Source organism: Oncorhynchus gorbuscha, unplaced genomic scaffold (assembly GCF_021184085.1).
Source record: "Oncorhynchus gorbuscha isolate QuinsamMale2020 ecotype Even-year unplaced genomic scaffold, OgorEven_v1.0 Un_scaffold_689, whole genome shotgun sequence".
NCBI classification, from domain to species: Eukaryota; Metazoa; Chordata; class Actinopteri; order Salmoniformes; family Salmonidae; genus Oncorhynchus; species Oncorhynchus gorbuscha.
Genome location: NW_025745765.1, coordinates 325,763 through 341,742, shown reverse-complemented (window position 1 = coordinate 341,742; position 15,980 = coordinate 325,763). Strand labels below are relative to the sequence as shown.

Here is a 15,980-nt window from a genome sequence, read left to right as displayed (position 1 = left end):
TGGTTCTGTTGTTCTGTTGTTCTGTTCCTCTAGCAGTGTTGTATATTGAGTGGTTCTGTTGTCTCCTCTAGCAGTGTTGTATATTGAGTGGTTCTGTTGTCTCCTCTAGCAGTGTTGTATATTGAGTGGTTCTGTTGTCTCCTCTAGCAGTGTTGTATATTGAGTGGTTCTGTTGTCTCCTCTAGCAGTGTTGTATATTGAGTGGTTCTGTTGTCTCCTCTAGCAGTGTTGTATATTGAGTGGTTCTGTTGTCTCCTCTGCAGTGTTGTATATTGAGTGGTTCTGTTGTCTCCTCTAGCAGTGGTGTTGTATATTGAGTGGTTCTGTTGTCTCCTCTAGCAGTGTTGTATATTGAGTGGTTCTGTTGTCTCCTCTAGCAGTGTTGTATATTGAGTGGTTCTGTTGTCTCCTTAGCAGTGTTGTCCTCTCTAGCAGTGTTGTATATTGAGTGGTTCTGTTGTCTCCTCTAGCAGTGTTGTATATTGAGTGGTTCTGTTGTCTCCTCTAGCAGTGTTGTATATTGAGTGGTTCTGTTGTCTCCTCTAGCAGTGTTGTATATTGAGTGGTTCTGTCTCCTTGTTGTATATTGAGTGGTTCTGTTGTCTCCTCTAGCAGTGTTGTATATTGAGTGGTTCTGTTGTCTCCTCTAGCAGTGTTGTATATTGAGTGGTTCTGTTGTCTCCTCTAGCAGTGTTGTATATTGAGTGGTTCTGTTGTCTCCTCTAGCAGTGTTGTATATTGAGTGGTTCTGTTGTCTCCTCTAGCAGTGTTGTATATTGAGTGGTTCTGTTGTCTCCTCTAGCAGTGTTGTATATTGAGTGGTTCTGTTGTCTCCTCTAGCAGTGTTGTATATTGAGTGGTTCTGTTGTCTCCTCTAGCAGTGTTGTATATTGAGTGGTTCTGTTGTCTCCTCTAGCAGTGTTGTATATTGAGTGGTTCTGTTGTCTCCTCTAGCAGTGTTGTATATTGAGTGGTTCTGTTGTCTCCTCTAGCAGTGTTGTATATTGAGTGTTGTTCTGTTGTCTCCTCTAGCAGTGTTGTATATTGAGTGGTTCTGTTGTCTCCTCTAGCAGTGTTGTATATTGAGTGGTTCTGTTGTCTCCTCTAGCAGTGTTGTATATTGAGTGGTTCTGTTGTCTCCTCTAGCAGTGTTGTATATTGAGTGGTTCTGTTGTCTCCCTCCTCTAGAGTGGTTCTGTTGTCCTGTATATTGAGTGGTTCTGTTGTTCCTCTAGCAGTGTTGTATATTGAGTGGTTCTGTTGCCTCCTCTAGTGTTCTATCTGTGGTTCAGGTATTTCCTTCATCACGCCTTCATCGCTCTCTGCTACCTGACTCCTATACTGGGGGCCATAGTGGCAGACTCCTGGCTGGGGAAGTTCAAGTGAGTCCAAACCCAGTACATCCACATATTATCTCATCTTCCATAGGGTATCTGGGGATTGTAGTTCCCTCGCTTGTAGTTGTCTGATCTTCCATAGACATTTACATTTACATTTAAGTCATTTAGCAGACGCTCTTATCCAGAGCGACTTACAAATTGGTGCATTCACCTTATGACATCCAGTGGAACAGCCACTTTACAATAGTGAATCTAAATCTTTTAAGGGGGGGGTGAGAGGGAATACTTATCCTATCCTAGGTATTCCTTGAAGAGGTGGGGTTTCAGGTGTCTCCGGAAGGTGGTGATTGACTCCGCCATAGGATATCTGGGGATTGTAGTTCCCTCGCTTGTAGTTGTCTCATCTTCCATAGGATATCTGGGGATTGTAGTTCCCTCGCTTGTAGTTGTCTCATCTTCCATACGATATCTGGGGATTGTAGTTCCCTCGCTTGTAGTTGTCTGCCCTCCTGGTAAATCCCTTTCATTCGTTTTTTCTCCCCCTCACACACTTTTTACTTTGCAAAAACAAACCAAATAGATAATAAAAAAAACTTAAAGAAAACTTAAATTAAAAATGAACAGTAAACATAATACTCACAAAAGTTCCATATTATGTATATTTACAGTGTTCTAATGTTGTGCAAATGGTTGAAGTACAAAAGGGAAAATACATAAACATAAATATGGGTTGTATTTATAATGGTGTTTGTTCTTCCCTGTTTTCTCGTGGCAACAGGTCACACATCTTGCTGCTGTGATGTCACACTGTGGTATTTCACCCAGTAGATATGGGAGTTTATCAAGATTGGATTTGTTCTCAAATTGTTCTCTCTCTCTCTCTCTCTCTCTCTCTCTCTCTCTCTCTCTCTCTCTCTCTCTCTCTCTCTCTCTCTCTCTCTCTCTCTCTCTCTCTCTCTCTCTCTCTCTCTCTCTCTCTCTCTCTCTCTCTCTCTCTCTCTCTCTCTCTCTCTCTCTCTCTCTCTCTCTCTCTCTTTCCTCTCTCTCTCTCTCTCTCTCTCTCTCTCTCTCTCTCTCTCTCTCTCTCTCTCTCTCTCTCTCTCTCTCTCTCTCTCTCTCTCTCTCTCTCTTCTCTCTCTCTCTCTCTCTCTCTCTCTCTCTCTCTCTCTCTCTCTCTCTCTCTCTCCCTCTCTCTCTCTCTCTCTCTCTCTCTCTCTCTCTCTCTCTCCTCTCTCTCTCTCTCTCTCTCCTCTCTCTCTCTCTCTCTCTCTCTCTCTCTCTCTCTCTCTCTCTCTCTCTCTCTCTCTCTCTCTCTCTCTCTCTCTCTCTCTCTCTCTCTCTCTCTCTCTCTCTCTCTCTCTCTCTCTCTCTCTCTCTCTCTCTCTCCTCTCTCTCTCTCTCTCTCTCTCTCTCTCTCTCTCTCTCTCTCTCTCTCTCTCTCTCTCTCTCTCTCCTCTCTCTCTCTCTCTCTCTCTCTCTCTCTTTCTCTCTCTCTCTCTCTCTCTCTCTCTCTCTCTCTCTCTCTCTCTCTCTCTCTCTCTCTCTCTCTCTCTCTCTCTCTCTCTCTCTCTCTCTCTCTCTCTCTCTCTCTCTCTCTCTCTCTCTCTCTCTTCTCTCTCTCTCTCTCTCTCCTTCTCTCTCTCTCTCTCTCTCTTTCCTCTCTCTCCTCTCTCTCTCCTCTCTCTCTCCTCTCTCTCTTTCCACTCTCTCCCCAGGACTATTGTCTATTTATCCATCGTCTATACGGTGGGACAGGTCGTCATGGCAGTAAGCGCCATACACGACATCACAGACACAGACAGGGACGGGACCCCTGACAACATGACCTTCCATGTGTGAGTTCATCTGCTGTTCACCCTAAACACAACATCCTATATAAGCCTGTACCACAGCATTGTAAAAAGATTTGAGTTGTGTAAACTTAGTGAATTCATGTTGACTCAACCTGTATGATATGAGTTCCATTAATTGAACTGATAAGTGATGTGCTGTTCTCTCCCCTCAGGGCCATGTCTATGGTTGGCCTGTTCCTCATCGCTCTGGGGACGGGGGGCATCAAACCCTGTGTCGCTGCCTTTGGAGGAGACCAGTTTGAAGACCACCAGGTTGGTAACGCTAGCGGAGCAGCCATTTTAGAGTCTGTCTCTACTGACCTCGTTCATTACGGTAGTGTAGACTCCATTTTAGAGTCTGTCTCCACCGACGTTGGTTAGAGTCTGTCTCCACCGATGTTGGTTAGAGTCTGTCTCTACTGACCTCTGTCATTACGGTAGTGTAGACTCTATTTAAGAGTCTGTCTCTACTGACCTCGGTCTATACGGTAGTGTAGACTCTATTTTAGAGTCTGTCTCTACCGACCTCGGTTAGAGTCTGTCTCTACCGACCTCGGTCTTTACAGTAGTGTAGACTCCATTTTAGAGTCTGTCTCTACTGACCTCGGTCTTTACAGTAGTGTAGACTTAATTTTAGAGTCTGTCTCTACCGACCTCGGTCTATACAGTAGTGTAGACTCCATTTTAGAGTCTGTCTCTACCGACCCCGGTTAGTCTGTCTCTACCGACCTCGGTCTTTACAGGGGTGTAGACTCCATTTTAGAGTCTGTCTCTACCGACCCCGGTTAGAGTCTGTCTCTACCGACCTCGGTCTTTACAATAGTGTAGACTCCATTTTAGAGTCTGTCTCTACTGACCTCGGTCTATACAGTAGTGTAGACTCCATTTTGGAGTCTGTCTCTATCGACCTCGGTCTTTACAGGAGTGTAGACTCCATTTTAGAGTCTGTCTCTACTGACTTCGGTCTATACAGTAGTGTAGACTCCATTTTAGAGTCTGTCTCTACTGACCTCGGTCTATACAGTAGTGTAGACTCCATTTTAGAGTCTGTCTCTACCGACGTTGGTTAGAGTCTGTCTCTACCGACCTCTGTCAGTACAGTAGTGTAGACTCTATTTTAGAGTCTGTCTCTACTGACCTCGGTCAGTACAGTAGTGTAGACTCCATTTTAGAGTCTGTCTCTACTGACCTCGGTCTATACAGTAGTGTAGACTCCAGACTCAGGAAGTAGTGATCAGCATGGTTTATCAACGTGACTTCAGTCATTATCAGTGCTGAGTCAGCAGAACACCCTGGATACCAGCTGGAAGGATGGTTGTTTAATAACCAGTAACCCTGGATACCAGCTGGAAGGTTCATTTAGGTCAAAGGTTATAGAGCATCAGCTGAATGTGGATGAATCTAAACACCTTGAGTCTCCAGCAGATAGATGGTGCTGCTAGCTGCTAGCTATGGTTAGATACAAATGTCAAGGTCAGATGTTTGCAGTTCTAAACCTGTTCTCCTGTCCATGTCTCACGTCCTCCTGTCCTCCTGTCCATGTCTCCTGTCTATGTCTCACATCCTCCTGTCCATGTCTCCTGTCCATGTCTCACGTCCTCCTGTCCTCCTGTCCATGTCTCCTGTCCATGTCTCACGTCCTCCTGTCCATGTCTCCTGTCTATGTCTCACGTCCTCCTGTCCTCCTGTCCATGTCTCCTGTCTATGTCTCACGTCCTCCTGTCCTCTTGTCCATGTCTCCTGTCTTCCTGTCCTCCTGTCCACCTGTCCATGTCTCCTGTCCTCCTGTCTTCCTGTCCTCCTGTCAATATCTCCTGTCCTCCTGTCCATGTCTCCTGTCCTCCTGTCTTCCTGTCCTCCTGTCCATGTCTCCTGTCCTCCTGTCCATGTCTCCTGTCCTCCTGTCCTCCTGTCCACCTGTCCTCCTGTCCTCCTGTCCATACATTCTCCAGGAGAAACAGAGGAGCACGTTCTTCTCCATCTTCTACCTGTCAATCAATGCTGGTAGTCTCCTGTCTAACCCTGTCATCCTGGTCAGACCATTCTCACAATACCTGGTCAGACTTGACATTACTAACCCCAAACCCTAAACTAACACAATACCTGTTCTCCTGTCTACTGTCATTACACCCATCCTCAGAGGTACGACCATAACCCTAAACTAACACAATACCTGGTCAGACTTGACATTACTAACCCTAAACTAACACAATACCTGGTCAGACTTGACATTACTAACCCTAAACTAACACAATACCTGGTCAGACTTGACATTACTAACCCTAAACTAACACAATACCTGGTCAGACTTGACATTACTAACCCTAAACTAACACAATACCTGGTCAGACTTCATTACTAACCCTAAACTAACACAATACCTGGTCAGACTTGACATTACTAACCCTAAACTAACACAATACCTGGTCAGACTTGACATTACTAACCCTAAACTAACACAATACCTGGTCAGACTTGACATTACTAACCCTAAACTAACACAATACCTGGTCAGACTTGACATTACTAACCCTAAACTAACACAATACCTGGTCAGACTTGACATTACTAACCCTAAACTAACACAATACCTGGTCAGACTTGACATTACTAACCCTAAACTAACACAATACCTGGTCAGACTTGACATTACTAACCCTAAACTAACACAATACCTGGTCAGACTTGACATTACTAACCCTAAACTAACACAATACCTGGTCAGACTTGACATTACTAACCCTAAACTAACACAATACCTGGTCAGACTTGACATTACTAACCCTAAACTAACACAATACCTGGTCAGACTTGACATTACTAACCCTAAACTAACACAATACCTGGTCAGACTTGACATTACTAAACCCTAAACTAACACAATACCTGGTCAGACTTGACATTACTAACCCTAAACTAACACAATACCTGGTCAGACTTGACATTACTAACCCTAAACTAACACAATACCTGGTCAGACTTGACATTACTAACCCTAAACTAACACAATACCTGGTCAGACTTGACATTACTAACCCTAAACTAACACAATACCTGGTCAGACTTGACATTACTAACCCTAAACTAACACAATACCTGGTCAGACTTGACATTACTAACCCTAAACTAACACAATACCTGGTCAGACTTGACATTACTAACCCTAAACTAACACAATACCTGGTCAGACTTGACATTACTAACCCTAAACTAACACAATACCTGGTCAGACTTGACATTACTAACCCTAAACTAACACAATACCTGGTCAGACTTGACATTACTAACCCTAAACTAACACAATACCTGGTCAGACTTGACATTACTAACCCTAAACTAACACAATACCTGGTCAGACTTGACATTACTAACCCTAAACTAACACAATACCTGGTCAGACTTGACATTACTAACCCTAAACTAACACAATACCTGGTCAGACTTGACTATGGTTATGCCTGTACAATAGGGCCAGTTCCTCCATCCAATAGCGCAGTGAGCCAGAAGCATGTGTTTTCCCTCCTCCAGGCCAGGAGTGTGGTATCCACTCCCAACAGAAGTGCTATCCTCTGGCCTTTGGCGTCCCTGCAGCCCTCATGGTGGTAGCTCTCAGTGAGTACTGTTACCACTACATGGAGGAGCTTCCTTCCTCTCCTTGTCTCTATCAACCAGCACTCTGTCTCTGTCTAGTTAACACAGGTCTTTCTGTGTTTCCACAGTCGTGTTCATTATGGGCAGTGGCATGTACAACAAGACTGCTCCTAAAGGCAACATTATGCTGGAGGTCTGCAAGTGTATGGGGGTAAGAGTCTAGTAGCATACAGACAGTAAGGGGTAAGACAGTCTAGTAACATACAGACAGTAAGGAGGTTAGACAGTCAGATAACACACAGACAGTAAGGAGGTACAACAAGACTGCTCCTAAAGGCAACATTATGCTGGAGGTCTGCAAGTGTATCGGGGTAAGAGTCTAGTAGCATACAGACAGTAAGGAGTAAGACAGTCTAGTAACATACAGACAGTAAGGAGGTTAGACAGTCTAATAACATACAGACAGTAAGGAGGTAAGACAGTCTAATAACATACAGACAGTAAGGGATGATACTAGTCTAATAACATACAGACAGTAAGGAGGTTAGACAGTCTAATAACATACAGACAGTAGACAGTCAGATAACACAGAGACAGTAAGGAGTCAAATACCATACAGATAGTAAGGAGGTTAGACAGTCTAGTAACATACAGACAGTAAGGAGGTAAGACAGTCTAATAACATACAGACAGTAAGGGATGATATAGTCTAATAACATACAGACAGTAAGGAGGTTAGACAGTCTAATAACATACAGACAGTAAGGAGGTTAGACAGTCAAATACCATACAGACAGTAAGGAGGTTAGACAGTCTAGTAACATACAGACAGTAAGTAGGTTAGACAGTCTAATAACACACAGACAGTAAGGAGGTAAGACAGTCTAGTAGCATACAGACAGTAAGGAGGTTAGACAGTCTAATAACATACAGACAGTAAGGAGGTTAGACAGTCTAGTGACATTTAGACAGTAAGGGGGTAAGACAGTCTAGTAACATACAGACAGTAAGGAGGTTAGACAGTCAGATAACACACAGACAGTAAGGGGTAAGACAGTCAAATACCATACAGACAGTAAGGAGGTAAGACAGTCTAATAACATACAGACAGTAAGGGGGTAAGACAGTCTAATAACATACAGACAGTAAGGGGTAAGACAGTCTAGTAACATACAGACAGTAAGGAGGTTAGACAGTCAGATAACACACAGACAGTAAGGGGTAAGACAGTCTAGTACCATACAGACAGTAAGGAGGTTAGACAGTCTAGTAACATACAGACAGTAAGGAGGTTAGACAGTCTAATAACATACAGACAGTAAGGGGGTTAGACAGTCTAGTAGCATACAGACAGTAAGGGATGAGACAGTCAAATACCATACACACAGTAAGGAGGTAAGACAGTCTAGTAGCATACAGACAGTAAGGGATGAGACAGTCTAGTAGCATACAGACAGTAAGGAGGTAAGACAGTCTAATAACATACAGACAGTAAGGAGGTTAGACAGTCTAATAACATACAGACAGTAAGGAGGTTAGACAGTCTAGTAACATACAGACAGTAAGGGATGAGACAGTCTAGTAACATACAGACAGTAAGGAGGTTAGACAGTCTAATAACATACAGACAGTAAGGAGGTTAGACAGTCTAATAACATACAGACAGTAAGGAGGTTAGACAGTCTAATAACATACAGACAGTAAGCAGGTTAGACAGTCTAGTAGCATACAGACAGTAAGGGATGAGACAGTCAAATACCATACAGACAGTAAGGAGGTTAGACAATCTAGTAGCATACAGACAGTAAGGGGGTTAGACAGTCTAGTAGCATACAGACAGTAAGGGATGAGACAGTCAAATACCATACAGACAGTAAGGAGGTAAGACAGTCTAGTAGCATACAGACAGTAAGGGATGAGACAGTCTAGTAGCATACAGACAGTAAGGAGGTAAGACAGTCTAATAACATACAAACAGTAAGGAGGTTAGACAGTCTAATAACATACAGACAGTAAGGAGGTAAGACAGTCTAATAACATACAGACAGTAAGGAGGTTAGACAGTCTAATAACATACAGACAGTAAGGAGGTTAGACAGTCTAATAACATACAGACAGTAAGGAGGTTAGACAGTCTAGTAACATACAGACAGTAAGGGATGAGACAGTCTAGTAACATACAGACAGTAAGGAGGTTAGACAGTCTAATAACATACAGACAGTAAGGAGGTTAGACAGTCTAATAACATACAGACAGTAAGGAGGTTAGACAGTCTAATAACATACAGACAGTAAGGAGGTTAGACAGTCTAGTAGCATACAGACAGTAAGGGATGAGACAGTCTAATAACATACAGACAGTAAGGGATGAGACAGTCAAATACCATACAGACAGTAAGGAGGTAAGACAGTCTAATAACATACAGACAGTAAGGAGGTTAGACAGTCTAATAACATACAGACAGTAAGGAGGTTAGACAGTCTAATAACATACAGACAGTAAGGAGGTTAGACAGTCTAGTAGCATACAGATGGTAAGGAGGTAAGACAGTCTAGTAACATACAGACAGTAAGGGGTAAGACAGTCTAATAACATACAGACAGTAAGGAGGTAAGACAGTCTAATAACATACAGACAGTAAGGAGGTTAGACAGTCTAGTAGCATACAGACAGTAAGGAGGTTAGACAGTCTAATAACATACAGACAGTAAGGGATGAGAGTCAAATACCATACAGACAGAAGAATACTTACAGTGTCATATCTTTCCATGTGAAGCTCTACAGGAAGTGAATGTGATATTCAACAACAATGTCTGGTTTTCAGCAGAGCTATTAAGTGTTTTTGTGTTCTTTCACTCCTCTCTAGTTTGCCATAAAGAACCGCTTCAGGCATCGCAGCAAGACGTTCCCTAAGAGAGAACACTGGATGGACTGGGCCGATGAGAAATATGACGTAGGGCCATGTTCATTGGTCAATGGGAAAACCAGCACTACCAAATGAGCAGTTCATAAAACTGTTGAAAATGAAAGTCAACTGAAGGATGTTTACAACACAGAGAACTCATTAATAAATCCTTCCTCTCCTCTTCTTCCTCCTTCTTCTCTCCTCTCTGCTCTCTTTCTCTCTCCTCCCCCTCTCCTTTCTGCTCTCCTCCTCCTCCCATCCTCCTCTCTCCTTCCCCTTCTCTCCTCTCTCCTCCTCCCGTCCTCTCTCCTTCCCCTCTCCTCTCTGCTCTCCTCCTCGTCCTCCTCTCTCCTCCTCCTCTCCTTTCTGCTCTCCTCCTTCTCCCATCCTCCTCTCTCCTCCTCCTCCCATCCTCCTCTCCTCCTCTCCTTTCTGCTCCCCTCCTCCTCTCCTTTCTGCTCTCCTCCTCCTCCTCCTCCTCATCCTCCTCTCCTTTCTTCTCTCCTCTTCCCGTCCTCCTTTCTCCTCCTCCTTCTCCCATCCTCCTCTCTCCTCCTCCTCCCATCCTCCTCTCCTCCTCTCCTTTCTGCTCCCCTCCTCCTCTCCTTTCTGCTCTCCTCCTCCTCCTCCTCATCCTCCTCTCCTTTCTTCTCTCCTCTTCCCGTCCTCCTTTCTCCTCCTCCTCCTCCTCCCGGCCTCTCTCTCCTCCTCCTCCTCCTCCTCTCCTTTCTGCTCTCCTCCTCCTCCTCCTCATCCTCCTCTCTCCTCCTCCTCTCCTTTCTGCTCTCCTCCTGCCCGTCCTCCACTTTCCTCCTCCTCTCCTCCAGAAATTGCTGGTGGCCCAGGTGAAGATGGTGCTGAAGGTTCTGTTTCTCTACATCCCCCTTCCCATGTTCTGGACTCTGTTTGACCAACAGGTAAGAACCCTAAACCCTAAACCCATCCAGATGGATGGAACCAAGTAACATGGAACCAGGTAACATGGAACCAAGTAACATAGTGAAAAAATCACCATCAAAATGTGTCAGTTTAATCTAGAGACATCTGTTTCAGCTAAAGGGATCTGTTTCAGCTAGATAGATATGTTTCAGCTAAAGATATCTGTTTCAGCTAGAGGTATCTGTTTCAGCTAGAGGGATCTGTTTCAGCTAAAGGGATCTGTTTCAGCTAAAGATATCTGTTTCAGCTAGAGGGATCTGTTTCAGCTAAAGATATCTGTTTCAGCTAGAGGGATCTGTTTCAGCTAGAGGGATCTGTTTCAGCTAAAGGGATCTGTTTCAGCTAAAGATATCTGTTTCAGCTAGAGGGATCTGTTTCAGCTAAAGATATCTGTTTCAGCTAGAGGGATCTGTTTCAGCTAGAGGGATCTGTTTCAGCTAAAGATATCTGTTTCAGCTAAAGATATCTGTTTCAGCTAGAGGGATCTGTTTCAGCTAAAGATATCTGTTTCAGCTAGAGGGATCTGTTTCAGCTAAAGATATCTGTTTCAGCTAAAGATATCTGTTTCAGCTAAAGATATCTGTTTCAGCTAAAGATATCTGTTTCAGCTAAAGATATCTGTTTCAGCTAGAGGGATCTGTTTCAGCTAAAGATATCTGTTTCAGCTAAAGATATCTGTTTCAGCTAGAGATATCTGTTTCAGCTAAAGATATCTGTTTCAGCTAGAGGGATCTGTTTCAGCTAAAGATATCTGTTTCAGCTAAAGATATCTGTTTCAGCTAGAGATATCTGTTTCAGCTAAAGACATCTGTTTCAGCTAGAGGGATCTGTTTCAGCTAGAGACATCTGTTTCAGCTAAAGATATCTGTTTCAGCTAGAGATATCTGTTTCAGCTAAAGACATCTGTTTCAGCTAAAGACATCTGTTTCAGCTAGAGACATCTGTTTCAGCTAAAGATATCTGTTTCAGCTAGACAGATCGGTTTCAGCTAGAGGGATCTGTTTCAGCTAGAGGGATCTGTTTCAGCTAGAGGGATCTGTTTCAGCTAAAGATATCTGTTTCAGCTAAAGATATCTGTTTCAGCTAAAGATATCTGTTTCAGCTAGAGGGATCTGTTTCAGCTAAAGATATCTGTTTCAGCTAAAGATATCTGTTTCAGCTAGAGGGATCTGTTTCAGCTAGAGGGATCTGTTTCAGCTAAAGATATCTGTTTCAGCTAGAGGGATCTGTTTCAGCTAGAGGGATCTGTTTCAGCTAAAGATATCTGTTTCAGCTAGAGGGATCTGTTTCAGCTAGAGGGATCTGTTTCAGCTAGAGGGATCTGTTTCAGCTAGAGGGATCTGTTTCAGCTAGAGGGATCTGTTTCAGCTAGAGGGATCTGTTTCAGCTAAAGATATCTGTTTCAGCTAAAGATATCTGTTTCAGCTAGAGGGATCTGTTTCAGCTAAAGATATCTGTTTCAGCTAGAGGGATCTGTTTCAGCTAGAGGGATCTGTTTCAGCTAAAGATATCTGTTTCAGCTAGAGGGATCTGTTTCAGCTAGAGGGATCTGTTTCAGCTAAAGACATCTGTTTCAGCTAAAGACATCTGTTTCAGCTAGAGGGATCTGTTTCAGCTAGAGGGATCTGTTTCAGCTAGACAGATCAGTTTCAGCTAGAGGGATCTGTTTCAGCTAGACAGATCAGTTTCAGCTAGAGAGATCAGTTTCAGCTAGAGAGATCAATTTCAGCAAGAGAGATCAAATCAAATCAAATTTTATTTGTCACATACACATGGTTAGCAGATGTTAATGCGAGTGTAGCGAAATGCTTGTGCTTCTAGTTCCGACAATGGAGTAATAACCAACAAGTAATCTAGCTAACAATTCCAAAACTACTGTCTTATACACAGTGTAAGGGGATAAAGAATATGTACATAAAGATATATGAATGAGTGATGGTACAGAGCAGCATAGGCAAGATACAGTAGATGGTATTGAGTGCAGTATATACATATGAGATGAGTATGTAAACAAAGTGGCATAGTTAAAGTGGCTAGTGATACATGTATTACATAAGGATGCAGTAGATGATATAGAGTACAGTATATACATATACATATGAGATGAATAATGTAGGGTATGTAAACATTATATTAGGTAGCATTGTTTAAAGTGGCTAGTGATATATTTTACTTCATTTCCCATCAATTCCCATTATTAAAGTGGCTGGAGTTGAGTCAGTGTGTTGGCAGCAGCCACTCAATGTTAGTTGTGGCTGTTTAACAGTCTGATGGCCTTGAGATAGAAGCTGTTTTTCAGTCTCTCGGTCCCAGCTTTGATGCACCTGTACTGACCTCGCCTTCTGGATGATAGCGGGGTGAACAGGCAGTGGTTCGGGTGGTTGATGTCCTTGATGATCTTTATGACCTTCCTGTAACATCGGGTGGTGTAGGTGTCCTGGAGGGCAGGTAGTTTGCCCCCGGTGATGCGTTGTGCAGACCTCACTACCCTCTGGAGAGCCTTACGGTTGAGGGCGGAGCAGTTGCCGTACCAGGCGGTGATACAGCCCGCCAGGATGCTCTCGATTGTGCATCTGTAGAAGTTTGTGAGTGCTTTTGGTGACAAGCCGAATTTCTTCAGCCTCCTGAGGTTGAAGAGGCGCTGTTGCGCCTTCTTCACGATGCTGTCTGTGTGGGTGGACCTATTCAGTTTGTCTGTGATGTGTACGCCGAGGAACTTAAAACTTACTACCCTCTCCACTACTGTTCCATCGATGTGGATAGGGGGGTGTTCCCTCTGCTGTTTCCTGAAGTCCACAATCATCTCCTTAGTTTTGTTGACGTTGAGTGTGAGGTTATTTTCCTGACACCACACTCCGAGGGCCCTCACCTTCTCCCTGTAGGCCGTCTCGTCGTTGTTGGTAATCAAGCCTACCACTGTTGTGTCGTCCGCAAACTTGATTTATTGAGTTGGAGGCGTGCGTGGCCACGCAGTCGTGGGTGAACAGGGAGTACAGGAGAGGGCTCAGAACGCACCCTTGTGGGGCCCCAGTGTTGAGGATCAGCGGGGTGGAAATGTTGTTGCCTACCCTCACCACCTGGGGGCGGCCCGTCAGGAAGTCCAGTACCCAGTTGCACAGGGCGGGGTCGAGACCCAGGGTCTCGAGCTTGATGACGAGCTTGGAGGGTACTATGGTGTTGAATGCCGAGCTGTAGTCGATGAACAGCATTCTCACATAGGTATTCCTCTTGTCCAGATGGGTTAGGGCCGTGTGCAGTGTGGTTGAGATTGCATCGTCTGTGGACCTATTTGGGCGGTAAGCAAATTGGAGTGGGTCTAGGGTGTCAGGTAGGGTGGAGGTGATATGGTCCTTGACTAGTCTCTCAAAGCAGTTCATGATGACAGAAGTGAGTGCTACGGGGCGGTAGTCGTTTAGTTCAGTTACCTTAGCTTTCTTGGGAACAGGAACAATGGTGTCCCTCTTGAAGCATGTGGGAACAGCAGACTGAGATAGGGATTGATTGAAAATGTCCGTAAACACACCAGCCAGCTGGTCTGCGCATGCTCTGAGAGCGCGGCTGGGGATGCCGTCTGGGCCTGCAGCCTTACGAGGGTTGACCTGTTTAAATGTTTTCCTCACGTCGGCTGCAGTGAAGGAGAGTGCGCATGTGTTAGTTGCGGGCCGTGTCAGTGGCACTGTATTGTCCTCAAAGCGGGCAAAAAAGTTATTTAGTCTGCCTGGGAGCAAGACATCCTGGTCCGTGACGGGGCTGGTTTTCTTTTTGTAATCCGTGATTGACTGTAGACCCTGCCACATACCTCTTGTGTCTGAGCCGTTGAATTGAGATTCTACTTTGTTTCTATACTGATGCTTAGCTTGTTTGATTGCCTTGTGGAGGGAATAGCTACACTGTTTGTATTCAGTCATGTTTCCGGTCACCTTGCCCTAATTAAAAGCAGTGGTTCGCGCTTTCAGTTTCACGTGAATGCTGCCATCAATCCACGGTTTCTGGTTTGGGAATGTTTTAATCGTTGCTATGGGAACGACATCTTCAACGCACGTTCTAATGAACTCGCTCACCGAATCAGCGTGTTCGTCAATGTTGTTGTCTGACGCAATACGAAACATATCCCAGTCCACGTGATGGAAGCAGTCTTGGAGTGTGGAATCAGATTGGTCGGACCAGCGTTGAACAGACCTCAGCGCGGGAGCTTCTTGTTTTAGTTTCTGTCTATAGGCAGGGATCAACAAAATGGAGTCGTGGTCAGCTTTTCCGAAAGGAGGGCGGGGCAGGGCCTTATATGCGTCGCGGAAGTTAGAATAGCAGTGATCCAAGATTTTTCCAGCCCTGGTTGCGCAATCGATATGCTGATAAAATTTAGGGAGTCTTGTTTTCAGATTAGCCTTGTTAAAATCCCCAGCTACAATGAATGCAGCCTCAGAATAAATGGATTCCAGTTTGCAAAGAGTCAAATAAAGTTTGTTCAGAGCCATCGATGTGTCTGCTTGGGGGGGAATATATACGGCTGTGATTATAAACGAAGAGAATTCCCTTGGTAGATAATGCGGTCGACATTTGATTGTGAGTAATTCTGAATCAGGTGAACAGAAGGACCTTGAGTACCTGTATGTTGTTATGATCACACCACTTCACGTTAACCATGAAGCATACGCCCCCGCCCCTCTTCTTACCGGAAAGATGTTTGTTTCTGTCTGCGCGATGCGTGGAGAAACCAGTTGGCTGCACCGATAGTGTCTCTCCAGTGAGCCATGTTTTCGTGAAGCAAAGAACGTTACAGTCTCTGATGTCCCTCTGGAATGCTACCCTTGCTCGGAATTCATCAACCTTGTTGTCAAGAGAGTGGACATTGGCGAGAAGAATGCTAGGGAGTGGTGCACGATGTGCCCGTCTCCGGAGTCTGACCAGAAGACCGCTCCATTTCCCCCTTTTACGAAGTCGTTTTTTTGGGTCGCCGGCTGGGATCCATTCCGTTGTCCTGGGTGAAAGGCAGAACACAGGATCCGCTTCGCGAAAGTCATATTCTTGGTCGTACTGATGGTGAGTTGAGGTTGATCTTATATTCAGTAGTTCTACTCGACTGTATGTAATGAAACCTAAGATTACTTGGGGTACCAATGTATGAAATAACACGTAAAAAAAACAAAAAACTGCATAGTTTCCTAGGAACGCGAAGCGAGTCGGCCATCTCTGTCGGCGCCGGAAGTACTCAGTTTCAGCTAGACAGATCTGTTTATGGTACAGATATCAATTTAATGTGGTCCTTCTGTAGCTCAGTTGGTAGAGCATGGCGCTTGGAACGCCAGGGTAGTGGGTTCGATTCCCGGGATCACCCATACGTAGAATGTATGCACACATGACTGTAAGTCGCT

At 44.4% G+C, this 15,980-nt stretch overlaps 1 protein-coding gene across 1 annotated transcript in view; it reads left to right on the top strand.

The window, feature by feature from the left end:
• LOC124019817 (solute carrier family 15 member 1-like) overlaps window positions 1–15,980 on the top strand; it is a 75,668-nt gene that overhangs the window by 23,870 nt on the left and 35,818 nt on the right. Inside the window, 9 exon segments of the mRNA XM_046335250.1 lie at window positions 1,253–1,382; window positions 3,056–3,175; window positions 3,346–3,445; window positions 5,125–5,180; window positions 5,280–5,314; window positions 6,701–6,784; window positions 6,892–6,974; window positions 9,631–9,717; window positions 10,497–10,586. Coding sequence (XP_046191206.1) covers window positions 1,253–1,382; window positions 3,056–3,175; window positions 3,346–3,445; window positions 5,125–5,180; window positions 5,280–5,314; window positions 6,701–6,784; window positions 6,892–6,974; window positions 9,631–9,717; window positions 10,497–10,586 — 785 coding nt within the window.